The 14,414-nt window shown below is 44.0% G+C and overlaps 1 protein-coding gene across 1 annotated transcript; it reads left to right on the forward strand.

Moving 5' to 3' along the window:
* The first annotated feature begins 566 nt into the window (after window positions 1–566).
* LOC146776493 (zinc finger MYM-type protein 1-like) lies at window positions 567–8,552 on the forward strand. Its single transcript, XM_085637113.1, has 2 exons — window positions 567–2,338; window positions 8,543–8,552. Exons 1-2 carry the CDS (start codon window positions 567–569, stop codon window positions 8,550–8,552), a joined length of 1,782 nt encoding a protein of 593 aa, XP_085493239.1.
* Window positions 8,553–14,414: the final 5,862 nt, after the last annotated feature.

Below are 14,414 nucleotides of genomic sequence, written 5' to 3' on the forward strand. Positions count from 1 at the left end.
TGATGCAAATGTGAAATTAACAGCTGCTTTCAAATTGTTCAAGCTGTTCAGTGGTTTCTGCTGTGTATCCAGTGGACCCTATTCTCAAAGCTTACGTCCTTTTTACCTTTTCACAGGCACCAGGGAGGAAATCAGCAGATAGTTTAACAGGCAGCGGAGAGTAAACCAGCAGAAGGCTTTTCAACAGGCACCAGAGAAAATCAACAGATAGTTCGACAAGCACCAGGGAGGAAATCAACAGATAGTTCGACAAGCACCAGGGAGGAAATCAACAGATAGTTCGACAAGCACCAGGGAGGAAATCAACAGATAGTTCGACAAGCACCAGGGAGGAAATCAACAGATAGTCCGACAAGCACCAGGGAGGAAATCAACAGATAGTTTATCAAAAGAAACTACAGGTCAGGCAGCAGAGAGGAAACCGGCAGAAAGGTTTTCTACAGGCACCAACAGGAAATCAAGAGATAGTTTGATAAGCACAAGGAAAGTGGGTGTCCTCTGTTAGGTGATACATCTATAATCTAGTTTAGGCTTTCTTTGAACTGTTCATTTTATTGTTTGTCAAAATGAACACAGTTGACAGTTTACTCACAAAACCATTTTTGGGAATGACACACGAAGATAAACTTCGGGTGAAAGGACTTGGGCCTGATAAACCTGAAATAAACATTGAACAGTCTACAAAAGACCGGGGCAAGGGTTACACACGTAGATTTACACGGAGCTGGTTTGATAAAATGGAGTGGTTAACTGCCAGCTCTTCTAAGAATGCCTTGTTCTGTTTCCCCTGCTTGCTCTTTGGGGGTGAAGTTAGCTGGACTAAAACAGGAGTTACTGACCTTAAACATCTGGCAGAAAAAATAAAGAGGCATGATTCCAGTGAAGCCCACTTGACCAATGTATTAAAGTTGTCTTTGTTTGGAAAATCAAATATTGCACTACAGTTAAATGAAGCCTACCGCAAGGGGGTAATCAAACACAATGAGGAGGTTGATAAGAATCGTTATATATTATCCAAACTGATTGACTGTGTAAAATTTTGTGGAGCTTTTGAATTGGCATTGCGCGGCCACGATGAAACTGAACATTCCCATAATCCTGGCGTCTTCAAAGGGCTGATTGATTTTGTATCCAGTATAGACAGTGCAATGGAAGCGCACTTAAAAAGTGCAACTGTATTTAAAGGCACTTCCAAGACAATCCAGAATGAGTTGCTTGACTGTATGCTGGAGGTAACAAAAGAAACTATTGTACAGCAAATAAGAAGCACTGATTACGTAGCTATCCAGGCCGATGATACAACTGATGTCTCTACCAAGACGCAGTCAGTACTTGTTTTCCGCTACATTGATGGCAATTCCAAGGTAGTAGAAAGATTTTGGTGCTTTTCGAATCTTAAAGATTCAACTGCAGATACAATTTCAGCATCTATTCTTAATGAACTTGAACATATTTTCCCAGAGCACAGTGGTAAAGGGAAGCTAATTGCTCAGAGCTATGATGGTGCCAGTGTCATGCGTGGTGCCTCTGGTGGAGTTCAAAAAAAGATCAGAGACATCTATCCAAATGCGCACTATGTCCATTGCTATGCCCACCAACTAAATCTAATCATGGAACAGGCTGCTTCAAAAATAACCAGATGCAGAATTTTCTTTAAAGAGTTGGGTGGTATTACTGCTTTTTTTTCCCGTTCGCCAAAACGGACTGAAGTGCTTCAACAGATAGTGGCAAAAAGAATACCGAGAGGGTCTGCAACTCGCTGGAACTTCAACATCCGAGCTGTCAATATAATTCACGAACACAGGGGTGACCTTTTAGAATGCATGAAATCTATTACAGAAGACCATACATTTGATTCCACTTCGGTGTGTGAAGCTAAGGGCTTTACCAGGACTCTGGAAGACAGGGAGTTTCTATTTTTTCTTTATTTGTTCCACGATATAATGCCACACGTCAATTTGTTGTATGAGCAATTACAAAAACGAGACATTGATACTGTATCTGCCCAAAAAAACACTTCAGCCTTTATGATCAGCATCAACAAAGTACGAGAATCCATTGATAATTTGGACTCTAAATTGCCAGATGATTCTCGCTTTACAAACCGCAAACTACAGATAAACACCTTGAATCAGGAAGGAAAGGAAGTATGCGACATTATTGTGGTGCATGCCAAGGAGCGCTTTGCATTTACAAGGCATCTAGTCAGTGCAACACTACTGGATAGTGGCCTGTTTCAAAAACATAGCAAAAATTTTCCTACTGCCGCACTTAATGAAACAGTGGAGGCATATCCAATGCTAATTACGTCACGATTGCGCACTGAACTAGCAATCCTGTATGGAAGACAGGACTTTCAGCAGGCTACCGGTGGTGCCATGGCTTTATATATATTCTTATGTCAAAACAACTTGCATACTTCTTTTTGTGAGACTCTTAAATTGCTGAGAATTGTCATGACGACACCTATGACAACATCTGAGGCTGAAAGATGCTTTTCCACACTGAAAAGGATAAAAACATTTTTAAGGAACACAATGACCCAAGCTCGACTTAATGCATTGGCCATGCTGTCAATGGAAAAAGAACTAATAAGTCAGATTCCAGATTTTAACAAGAGAACGATTGAAAGGTTTGCTCACATTAAAGAACGGCGTGCAAACTTTCTGTACAAATAGAAACCATAGAAATGCATGTGGTGCTGTGAATCATTGGTGCTAACAAATATAGTTTTTGTTTACTTCTTTGTATTGCAAGCAGCCATTCAAGTATACTGCAGGTCCAGGAACCTATGAAAGCAAATGCACCAAGTGTTAAATTTATGTTTCAGTACCTTGCATGACTTGAGAGTAATTCAGACATATCATTATAAAGCCACATAAGCTTAGTGTTGTTTCAGGGTATTAGTTAATGCATCTCTCTCTCAACCTTTTTACAAAGTTCCCCAGCAAACATGACCCAGTTTTGTGAATATCCTACACTCTGGCAAGCTTTGCATTAACTTTCAAACTATAGCCTGACACACTGATACCATGCTCCTTCCATTACATGCTTAAAGATGGTGCATACTGGGCTACAGTCAGTCTTGTAAGAATTTCAGGATATTGTTTATTGGTTTCATCTTTATAATCAGTCCTGATCCAGGTATTATAGTCAGTCCTGAATACAGTCTCGTTTTACAAACTTTTGCTGTAATGCAGACAGTGCCCTTTAGGAATAACAATTGTCTTCTGGCAATTCGTTAGATGAAGCTGTAGTTTGTTTGCTCTTTTCCTAATTGCAAACTGATACACTGACTGTAGTGTTGCTGTGTGGTAGAGGCCTGTAGAATCCTGGACGTATATTTTTTTAACGATCTCTACCACTGACCATCATGGACTGATACTGAGTGGATTTGTTAATAATATTACTTCATTTATAATGATAGGGTTCATTTCTGAACTGAAGAGCATACTAGATTTGACACTATTGCATATCTTTAGATCTACTCATGACTCATTACCTCATACTTAATACTCAACACACCATAAAAAAATTCAATTATTTTAAGGTGGCAGCACTTCATGTTCATCAACTCCATTACTTTAGCAGAATCTGATGCGAATTGCCATCTGCAGTGATGCAACATCTGTAAGGGAGCACATATTTGCATGCAAGGAGTCTGAATGTTGGCTCATTTCACTTTCATCAATGATATAACCATGTTTGTTTTCTTGTTGGAACATATAGAGTTATCTACTAGTAATATTTTGTTGGTGGCCTCATGGGTGTAAAATAATATAAATGTGTGAACCCATACAAGTTTGAGAAAGTTATGTTTCTTCCATGCACCAATGCATATTTCATGTAAATATACAAGTTTTTTTAAGTACTGGTTCACCAGACACTTTAGCAGTGATGTACAAAGTATTTAAATTTAAAGTATATAAAACATACTTCTTGTACTATTAAACCTTCTCTACACAAAGGTTTTGGTCATCTTCCTGCTCCTTATATATTTTTTTGAAAGGATTTTACCATGCTTGATTGTTTAAATGTAAATCTATATAAAGCATTCTAAATTACTGTTTGAACAATTGGCTTTGGGGTGAGGGATATTTACGTTTCGTCTTTCAACTGTAAAGCTAGCCGGCTCAAAGTTTGGTTGACAGTCTATAAGATTGGATTATTTTTTTCTTCAAATGAATATTTCTATCTGTAGCCAATTATATCATATGAAGATTTCATTCACCTCCTGTGTACTTGGCTTTGAACAAATGATTCATAAAGGAAACAGACAAGCACAGGTAGGGGAAACATTTTATGTGTTGCATGCATGTATATATTTTATCTCTGTATGCTTATGTGTTTTTTGTTTATACATGGTGCCTTTATGCATGATATTGAGTTCCAAAAAATGAACACTAACCAATATGAGATTCAATTCTATATGGAAAAAGAAGGCATTTTACTCTGATGGGCTACCTTGAATGCAATTTTATCTCAAGTAGCCACTTGGTCAGTAGGCAGATCCAACCTATTTATGCAACATTGTTAAAATTAATTGTGGTTTATTGCAATTTAGAATGGTTTATTCATGAGGCCTTGGAACTGATGATAGTTTTAGGGGAGGCAGTGGCCTGTTTCTGTTAAGCACAATGGCTTCCGAAAGTCTTGAAAATCCACCATTTGGCTGCTAATTTTTCAAAATTTTCTCGGGGGGGGAACCCCCCCGAACCCTCCGTAGGTGGTTCGGGCTCGCTCGCTGCGCTCGCTCGCGCGCCATTCGACACCAAAAATTTTCAGCCCCACCACTTTAAAATCTCACCAGCCGCCACTGAAACTTTCACTATTTGGCTTGGAAAAACAAGAGAGGGATCCTTGAGGAGGCAATCCGTAACTCACATTACGAAAACGAGAGTGAACTAATCCTAAAATTCAATACAGTGAAACAGGCATTAATAAAAGTGTGGAACTATAAATTAGAAACTAATATTTGAGGGGAAAATATGGATTGACCAGAATGAGCAGTTCCACTAAACAAGTCACCTTAAAATAAAAATATAGACTTTCCTAACTACTGTATAAAGACTTGTCTAAGTTGTAGGAGAATATTCCACAGATGATGTATGAAACATGAAAATGTAATGTCTACATCTATATAAAGTCACCATTACACCATATCTGTTTAAATACTAAATATACACTTTCTTTTCTTCGCTGTCTGACCATCTTTTAGGTTCCTTTTTCCTTTCTATAATTTCTCCTGTATTAAGGCTCTCACATTCTTGGATAATCGTATTCTTATTATGTAAAACATTGAGGGTGCATTAACATATACCACCTTCCATTTTCTATACAATGTAGGACTTTATCAAACATGTTAAATTGTCATCTTTAACGCAATAGTGTGGATTAGCTATAGAACCTTAGACGGCCCTTGAGGTCCAGATCCCTGGCAATGTAGTTAGCAAAAGGGTCCACTCCATAGACTTTTTTTGCATACTATTTAGGGCGAGACTCGTTATTCTGTGTGAAAGCTCGGTTACACCCCAAGTCCTAGGAATGCATTTTTCTTGCATAATCGATATGATTTCAAAATAGGACCACTTGGCCTCTGCATATTTTTTCGAGGTAAACCCCTTCACTGACCTACCAAATAACTTCTGATGTTGGTGTGCTTTCCTTGTTGCAACTCCTAATGATATCTCTTCGAAGAGATTTCAAAGCTGCCATTTAGCTTTAATGTTATTCCATTAAAGGAAATCTAATTAAGGCTCACATAACCCGGAGCTCATTCGGAACACAGTAACAACAAATGAGGCGGAACGCAGCAACTCCTCTGGATCAAACTAGGGATCACAGAACCTATGGAGTCCTCTTTCAAGATGGCGTCCACTGTTCTATCGGTGACAACTTGACATACACCAGACTAAGGACATACATAATACCATGGCTGTAATAAAATGACACTTACTTGGAACGCTGTTCAAAGATGAGGCGGACCGCAAGGACTTTACTCATTCAATTCCTTGACAAGAAACTTGTCAGCATATTTGTAATTAACTGAATAGGACGTAGTAAATTAATCCCTCAAATATATAGCCACAGCCAGGGAATAGCATGTTTTGGTATTCAGTCATGGCCTGATGTAACAGACTGGATCTTTCTTTTAACTTCTCACTGCCATTTGTTTTAATCATTAATTATATGCTGTGTCATCTATATTGACTGCTTAATGAAATGCAACCCCTGACCTTTCAAATGTTCTCTTTTGATCAAAGGCTTTCGTGTCATAGTGACACTCTTTTGAGACGTGCTTGTTACTTACGAAACGTGTTGCCAGCATTCTAGTAAAGAATCGAGCCCCCTGGCTTTCTGCGGTGCATGTTCTAGGTTATTGAGAGGTACCATTAGCCCTCTCAATTATCAAGGTGGGGAAAAAAGGATCCTCAACAGTGACACAATAGACATTCAACAACCTTGATTTGCGTTCAAAAGAACAGAAAATCTGCGTGACCAACTGTTGAACACATGCCCACGCACACCGCAGGCGGCCAAGGAAACCACTCTGTGGGACCTCCCAGCTGTCACAGGACACTACCCGTGTGGCACATGTGCGGCATGCTCATCCACGCGACATACGAAGTCACTACAACCGGGGAATTTTCTATGGGAACAATGTAAACATACAAATTGTAACACGACCAATTGTATAATCTCATTACATGCCCATGTACCCTGCACTACATTGGAATGACGACGAGAGCAATAAAGAAGAGGATCAGCGAACATAAGAGCACCGTGAGACGAGCCCGCACAGCTACCAAACTCACTGACCATTTCTTAGAAAAAGGCCACCCATGTGAAGCCATCCAGTGGGCTATCCAAGAGGCCAACCAAGGGTGGAACAGTCAATCTCTTTTTAGACGCGAACAACGGTGGGTCCACCGCCTTCGCAGTAAAACACTGGGCCTGAACGATGAAATTCCTTGGTCAGAGTTGTAATCCCCCTACGACCCCTCCCATGAGTGCCTTGACCATGTTACCATGACATGACTACCATCCGAGCGTTGTAGCCTGACTATACCAACGAGCCTCCCCACCTCACCTGCGACTGATTGGTAACATGTCAACCACTGAGCCTAGCAGCCTCACTATCAGACTCCACCACATCATCGCGGTGCCACGTATTCACAGCACTAATATTGTGCACGACTGGCACCAACTGCATAATACTCCTTGCCTTTGTACTCATACACACGTGGGATTTCTTCCTCCAAGTACCTCCTACTACCACCCATGAGTAACCCATACCTGGGCGGGTGACAAACTCTGTTTACCCCCCTGCCGCCCCCCTCCATTTTTGAATCCATCAACCATGCTCAAACCAACAATGAGGAGGGTTGGGGTACGAGATGCAAGCTTGGTGTCTTCAATGTGTTCATTCTACCTCATACCCACACGCTATGTGTCTATCAATGATCCCACCACATGACATTAGCACACATAATGAACTTTGGGACCATTGCCCCTTGTTGGACTCTATACGCCAATACAGTACACATCGGGAGAACTTTTACTTCCTTCCTTTCCCTTCGCGCTCCTACGCGCATGCGCAGTTCCTGTAAGCTACCCAACACGCATGCGTGTTACTGTACCCCAGCGTTGCAATACGCAGGCAGGCGCACTTCACTAGAGCATGACAAGGCATGACAGGGCATACCGGAAGCGGGAACCTCCTATGTGATTTCCATCGTGCACTTAAATTATGGCCAGTATACCTCAGTCCACTACCTATGAGCTGGCGTCTGGACGGGGCAGGCTTCATGTGCCGACACCCGAGTTTAACCGTGAGTACTCGATCACGTTGGGACACCCACATCCGAAGTAAGTCTGTGTATATGGATACTGTTTGTGCGACGATACTGATCGTTTGTTGTGCACGCATTTCTCTTTCTCCCCTTTCTCTCTCTCGCCGTCGCCCTGCTCCCGCAGCCCAAGAAGGTGCGGGCATCCTACGCCTCTAGCTCACGGAGCATAGTTAGCTCCCCCTTTAGGTAAGCATGAGCACAGCCCTGAACACACGCATTGTGAGCTTTAATGTGTCTTGTTATAATGTAATACGGGCCGTGCAGGGACACGCTTACCGATTTTCCTTCTCCAGCGGCAGCAACACAGTCGGGCTGAGTGTGGGTTTGACGAAAAGCGCACGACCTGGATTGTCTATATTTACGATGCACACTACCACTTATATCCGGTGGCAGCCTGCTGTCATGGCATTAGCCGGGGGTGTGTGGGATGGGGCACCATCCGGACTCACGCATTCTCTATGCTCCTGTCCAATACCCCCCCCAGTTTCCCATCGCGCTCCTATCTGATGGTGACGCAGGCCTCACTTCAACGGGGGATCTATGTGCTTGCAACCCACTCGCCATGTCTCACAATATCCTAGCAAGATACGCCTCCTGGTCTATCCACCACTGGGAGGCCACATTACAAGTCCTCTAGACAATGTACCTGAGCCTTGTGTTTTTCTCTCCCCTGTTCTCTCTCTTTCTAGGTCACGATAAAGAGGGCATATCCATCTCTCTATTCATAGCTGCGACCCCAAAATTCTAGGAAGCGTTTTTTTCCCCCCCCTTGATAATTGAGAGGGCCAATGGTACCCCTCTTATACTAATAATTCCGTGCACTCACCTCACACCACCTTCACCTCTGGTACTGATGAAACGCCAGGGATCTTTTAGACCGACATAGGCGTGAAACATGTCGACATTACTATAGTTACCCGGGCACATTACACATCCGCTGGTAACTCCCAACCTATGGGTTTTTTATCCTGCCAAGGGTACCACGTCATTAAAACTCTTTTTTGTAACCCTTAGGCAGTTTTAATACGCACTGCACGCACAACTCCACCTTTCACAGAGGACTTTGACCCACACACCCACATGCACCCATTGGCAGTTCTCTAAAAAGATCTCCGCCAAAGAGACCCTTTTGGGGACCCGTAGAGCATTGCACCGCCTGCCCGACGAGGAGCAACTGCCCGATGATGAAGCATGACATCCCTCGGGATGTGTGAGGGCAACAAGAGACAATTTGTGTCTTTCCTCACCTCTCTCACAAAGTCCCTGACCTAGTACCCTTCTTCCCCTTTCTCCATTCCTCCTTTTTTTCGTTTAGTGAGGCTTGACTCTTTGCAACACTCACTCTGGAACAGTGCCCCATTATGATTACTTCATATACCATATTGGAGCACGGGCACTGGACCATTAACAAGCTTCTGGTCCCCCCCTCTTATTTGACTCGTTATTTAGCACGACGGATCAGCTGAAGGACCCCATCTCTATCCTTTTACCCCTGTTTAGTTTCTACCCCTTTTTCTTTCCCCTTCCCCCCCTGAGACATGAATACCTCTACCATGGGGGATAATCTAGGCCTGAGCTTTGGCGAAGACATTGTGGCAGAAATTTTGAGAACACCGTCACTACTGGATAGTGATGGTAACACAGCCACAGCATGCGTTCAGGGCGATTGGACCTCACTAGCTTCCCTCAAGAAGCTACAAGTTAAAATCACCCTCCATTGCTCGGTCATGACGGAATACCTCAGAGCCAACGCAGCACCTAATGGTCTTCTGGTCCGGACTGCACCCAGGATCTTCCTGGAGGACCTCATCTTTAGGCGGGATTGGAGCCAAATAGCATGGAAATGCACCCGCGATTGGATTATCCTGATAATCAGCACTGCTAAACGACTCTCTGAAGAATTAATAATAAAAATCAACATTGCAGAAAGGGGCCTCAAAACCGGTATTAGTATCTCAGCATACAAAACCCATCTGGCAGAGATCAATGCGAAAATAGCGGACCACCGTGACTATCTCCTCAATCAAAAAATTACAAAACTGCAGAATGACCTCAAAAGATTCGATAGGGAGAAAATCTACCCATATACTAAAGACGACTGCCAACCTGCAGATACCGATGTCTTGTCAGACGACGGCTCATCCACATCCAACCAATCAGGACACTCCTCCAACAGCAACTCCAGCAATCTGGGCTGGGCCAGATGCTCCAACCAACAAGGTCTCCTACCACCACCTGCGATGCCACCGATGTTCGGATACCCAGTTCAACCTTATCCGCAGCCAGGACAAATGTGGTACCCTCCATTCAACGTCCCTCAACCAGGATTCCAACAACCTTTTTTCCACAACTCTCCTCCTCCTTTTCAAAACAGAGGCAGGGGTAGAGGCAGAAGAGGGAACAAACCGGTCCAATGGCAGGACACAGAAAACCAGCAGAGAACGACAAGGAGCATGACGCACCAAAGACACTGATTGTTAACCTTTCGTCCAGGGTACTCAATCTGGATGAGACCACAGCACTTGAAATGGGATTTGGCTTTGTGCCCACCCCTAAAGAAGGCAACTTCAGGCTCAACAAAGAACTACACCAACTCTTCCGTAAAGTAAGATTCAGGGCCTTCTTCAAGGATACGATCACGCCAGAACAGGACGACACAGGATTGAGACCGCCCTCTAGATTCACCCCCACGGCGGGCATGGTCCCGAACAAGGTCCTCACCTTCGAGAAGGCAGTTCTGAAGGAGGCCAATCTCTTGAAACCTACTACCATCTATAACAATATGTCCAACAATCTACGAGATGCCGTCAATGTCAGCATCCAGCGAAGTAGAACACCTCAGAACCAGGAACGATGCTTAAAATGGTCCACCTCCTGACATCTCCAACTCTATGACTATCAACATATACATAGAGTATTGAAGTGGTCAAGCGAGGGATAGGGATTAGGGAAGGGGACTGCAGGGAATAGGAAGCTGTGAAAGAAAAGAACACATTAATACGCATGCAGGTTCAGTTGGCTACACTCAATAGTCTCGCTAGGTACTGAAACAACATATACCTTTAAAAGTGCAACTGCATTTCCCTGCGGACAACATTCATTTGAACCGCCAACCTTCCTGAATGTTTTTGCTAAGGTAAAAAGAAACCACAAAGGAGTTATAGCCTGCACATACCGCACTCCTCATCAGGCAACTAGGACAGGTTTTTCTACGGACAACATACTATATTCAGGAAATGGATGCCAATGTACCACAAGGTCCTATAGAGGGTTATAAGAATGTACAGTGTCCCGAACCCTCGACCTTAACGCCAGGTCAATTGGGCACTCTTCGCGTTCCCTTGAACGCTAATCCACAAGAAGGCATGAATTGGCCGTATGTCAACAAACAAATGATAATTCTGCATTGCCTTTCGGTTACGTCACCAGGAAGGGTTCTGTGTTCAAAGTTATGAACCACCGCAATACTGCAGGGAAGTCCACGGGGGAAAACTGAGACCCCGCCTCCCGATGACCTCTTTTTAGATCCCTCAAGGATAATCGTGGCGGTAGATAGCTTGGAAAGACTTCTGTCTGCATACAGTGCGCGCGAGCTGAGTCTTGCTCACTCGCCGTTAGCCGAATTGCTACCATGCCTGGGTGGGAACTTGGAAATCTTCCAGCGCTAAACCCAGCGCGTCCGCAGCAGCCGAGTGCTAACACGGAAAACCGGAAGTAATTACGCACGCCGATCGCGTGCACTTCCCTTCGTAAATACCCATGCGCCCAGCCGAGCGTCATGGGAATTGTAGTCTAATGTCGTTCTTGACGATGAGGCAGGTGCCTATGCTCGCCGCGCCTGACAGTCAACTCATTAAAAAAATGACACCACAATCATAATCAAACCCTACAGATAAAGGGGGTGCCACAGTGATTCTTAACATCGAGGATTATGAGCAGGAGTGCACTCGCCAGCTCAACAACTCCAAATATTATGAAATACTGGAGACTGATCCTACCACGCAGTTACTAGGACAGATCCGCATTATGGTGAACGAAGCATACACGGAAGGTTGGATCTCAGCCAAAGAAGCGGCATTCCTGGTTAACGAAATGCCCAAGATGCCTTACTTCTACCTCCTCCCTAAGATTCACAAGGGAGTCAGCCCTTGCCCTGGCCATCCCATAGTATCAGGCATCATTTAACTGCTGGAACCTCTCAGCAAATTCAGCGACTTCTTTTTATGCCCAGCGGTCCAATCAACACCAGCATAGCTCAAAGACACCCGGGATGTCCTCAACCTGATTCAAGTCATCAACGACGACAACACGGTGGTGTGAGAAGTTGGCCTGGCATATGCTGGTCACTAGTTATAGTGGCCACCTTGCACCAGTCCAATTCGACTCTTATGGTAGATAGGTTTAAGACAACCTTTTAAAGAAAGCTATCCTAGTGGTAGCTGTGGAGAGCAGCCTTCAGACTAAGTGTCAGAGGAATGTAAAGCAGCTTGTTTTACCTTATAATCTCTTAAATTACCAAATGAAAGGACACCACACAGGTATATATATATATATCAAATATATATGTATTTAGTTCTACTCTACTAATCTCTTTATGAGATTGGAAGCCAGGAACACATTCAAATATCAACGTTTCTCAATAAGTTAAGCACAAATATGGCTGGGGCCCTAGGGGCGTACCAGACCATATACCTTCAAGTCCCTTCCGATCTTCCAATCAGGTGCCTTTTGGTGCCCTCATGTGGGCCTATGGGCTCAGGATCTTGCAGTGACGACCGGCCTCTTCAGCCAATCCTGGTCTGATGTAAGCGTCACTGTGTGGGCGTGCCAACACCTCCAGTCCCTCCTTCATAACTTGTATCCTTTATTTGTGGGCTCACCTGCGTGTTTATCCTGTTTGCCTGCACACCGGACCACTGTTTGCCTGCACTACTGACCACCAGACGCCTTCCTGTTGCCACCATCAGCATTTGCTCTGCGCCAGCCCGCCGCCATTCCTACTCGCCAGGTAAGTGTATTGCGACGACGATGGCGGAATTGCCTTTTTGCAGGTTATGACGTTTTTTAGACAAGGTGAGGACAGTGAGTTGTGGCGTTCCCAGCTGTGACCGAGATCTGGGGAAATATATTCTCAACAAAAAACAACTCTAGTTAGTCTTGCCTTCCCAAGCTGAATTAACCACACAGGCACAGACTCTCCTGTCCTTTCCTAAATGAGAAACAGAGCAGGTGATATGGTATGCAGGGGTTGTTTGTTGCCTGTGGGTGTGACAAAGTTTGAGAGGGTCGTGCAACCGTTCCGCGACAGCAATCTATGCCATTCTTTGTTCGGGAGTTCATTGCTGGGAAAACTGCAGGGAATTTGGGGTCCTACTACCGTGTGAGCATAGCAGTGTCTCTTGTGTGTTTCACCGTCCCGCCGGCTGGTTTTATCTGTTGGAGTGGGCGTGTGCCCCAGCGGACAGTGGGTTCTGTGTGGCTAGGGTTATCTGTTGGTGTGGGCATGTGCACCAGCGGACAGTGGGGTCTGTGTGGTTGGGTGCCCCAGCGGGTAGTGTTGTTTGTTGGTGTGGGTGTGTGTCTAAGCGGACAATGTGTGATCTGTGTGTCTCGGCGGGTAGGTTGTCTGTGAAGAGGTGCCCTGGCAGATACTGGTGTCTGTCGTCGTGGGTTGCAGAGATCAGTTGTGCACTCTCAATTGCCAGTCTTTGCGCATGGTACAATATTTATTTTTCTTTTTTACACTGGGAAGACATTTTTACACATGGAGGATCACCTTTCCCTTCACTCTCACGATGTTTGGTGGGCTCCATTTTTTCCTGCCCATTAAGGCTACGGGACAAGTAACTGCATGATCACCTCTTGTGAATTTCGTGCTGTCATATCCCCTTCCATTACCCTCTAAACACCCTTTTACAAGTGCAAATCCCTTTGTGAGTCAGACCCCTATAGAACATAGATTAGCCAGCTCTTGACATTTAGAATAAAATCTAAAAACATATCAGACAGCAGGAAAACTTTGCCTCTGATTGGTAACGAAAAAGATATTCATGGTCTTTGTGGACCATATCTTAAGCCCTTTATTGTAGTCCAGTCATGTTTGATTTGTATTTGAGGATATACAGTATTCCCTTGCTACCTTTACAAAGTGTGCTATAGTGATGTCGCAACTCAATCCAACTCATTTGTATGTGCCAAACACAATACAGGTTCCTTATCTCTTCCTTCTTAATTGAGAAAGTAGAAGCATAGCATACAAGTCAAGTTCCGAGTACTCAAGAACAATACTTCACAGAAGCCCACCTTCCAGCAGCACTAACTCAGGTTAAGGAGCTTAGGCGCAGCACTGCTGGGAAGGTGATATGGAACAAGAAAACAGGAACACTGGTGAGAAGCACTTCCTAGATTCAGGCACCATGAAGAAAAAGAACATTGTAAGGAACTGGCTTTTTTCAGGTTCACCACTACTTTTTGACCCTCTCTTTGACCATTATCTACTGGTTTAATGACTCTGTATTACACTGGGCCCTGCTGACCAATCCTCATTGCATGTGTTCTGAT

The sequence above is a fragment of the Triturus cristatus genome, chromosome 12 (assembly GCF_964204655.1).
Source record: "Triturus cristatus chromosome 12, aTriCri1.1, whole genome shotgun sequence".
Lineage (NCBI taxonomy): Eukaryota > Metazoa > Chordata > Amphibia > Caudata > Salamandridae > Triturus > Triturus cristatus.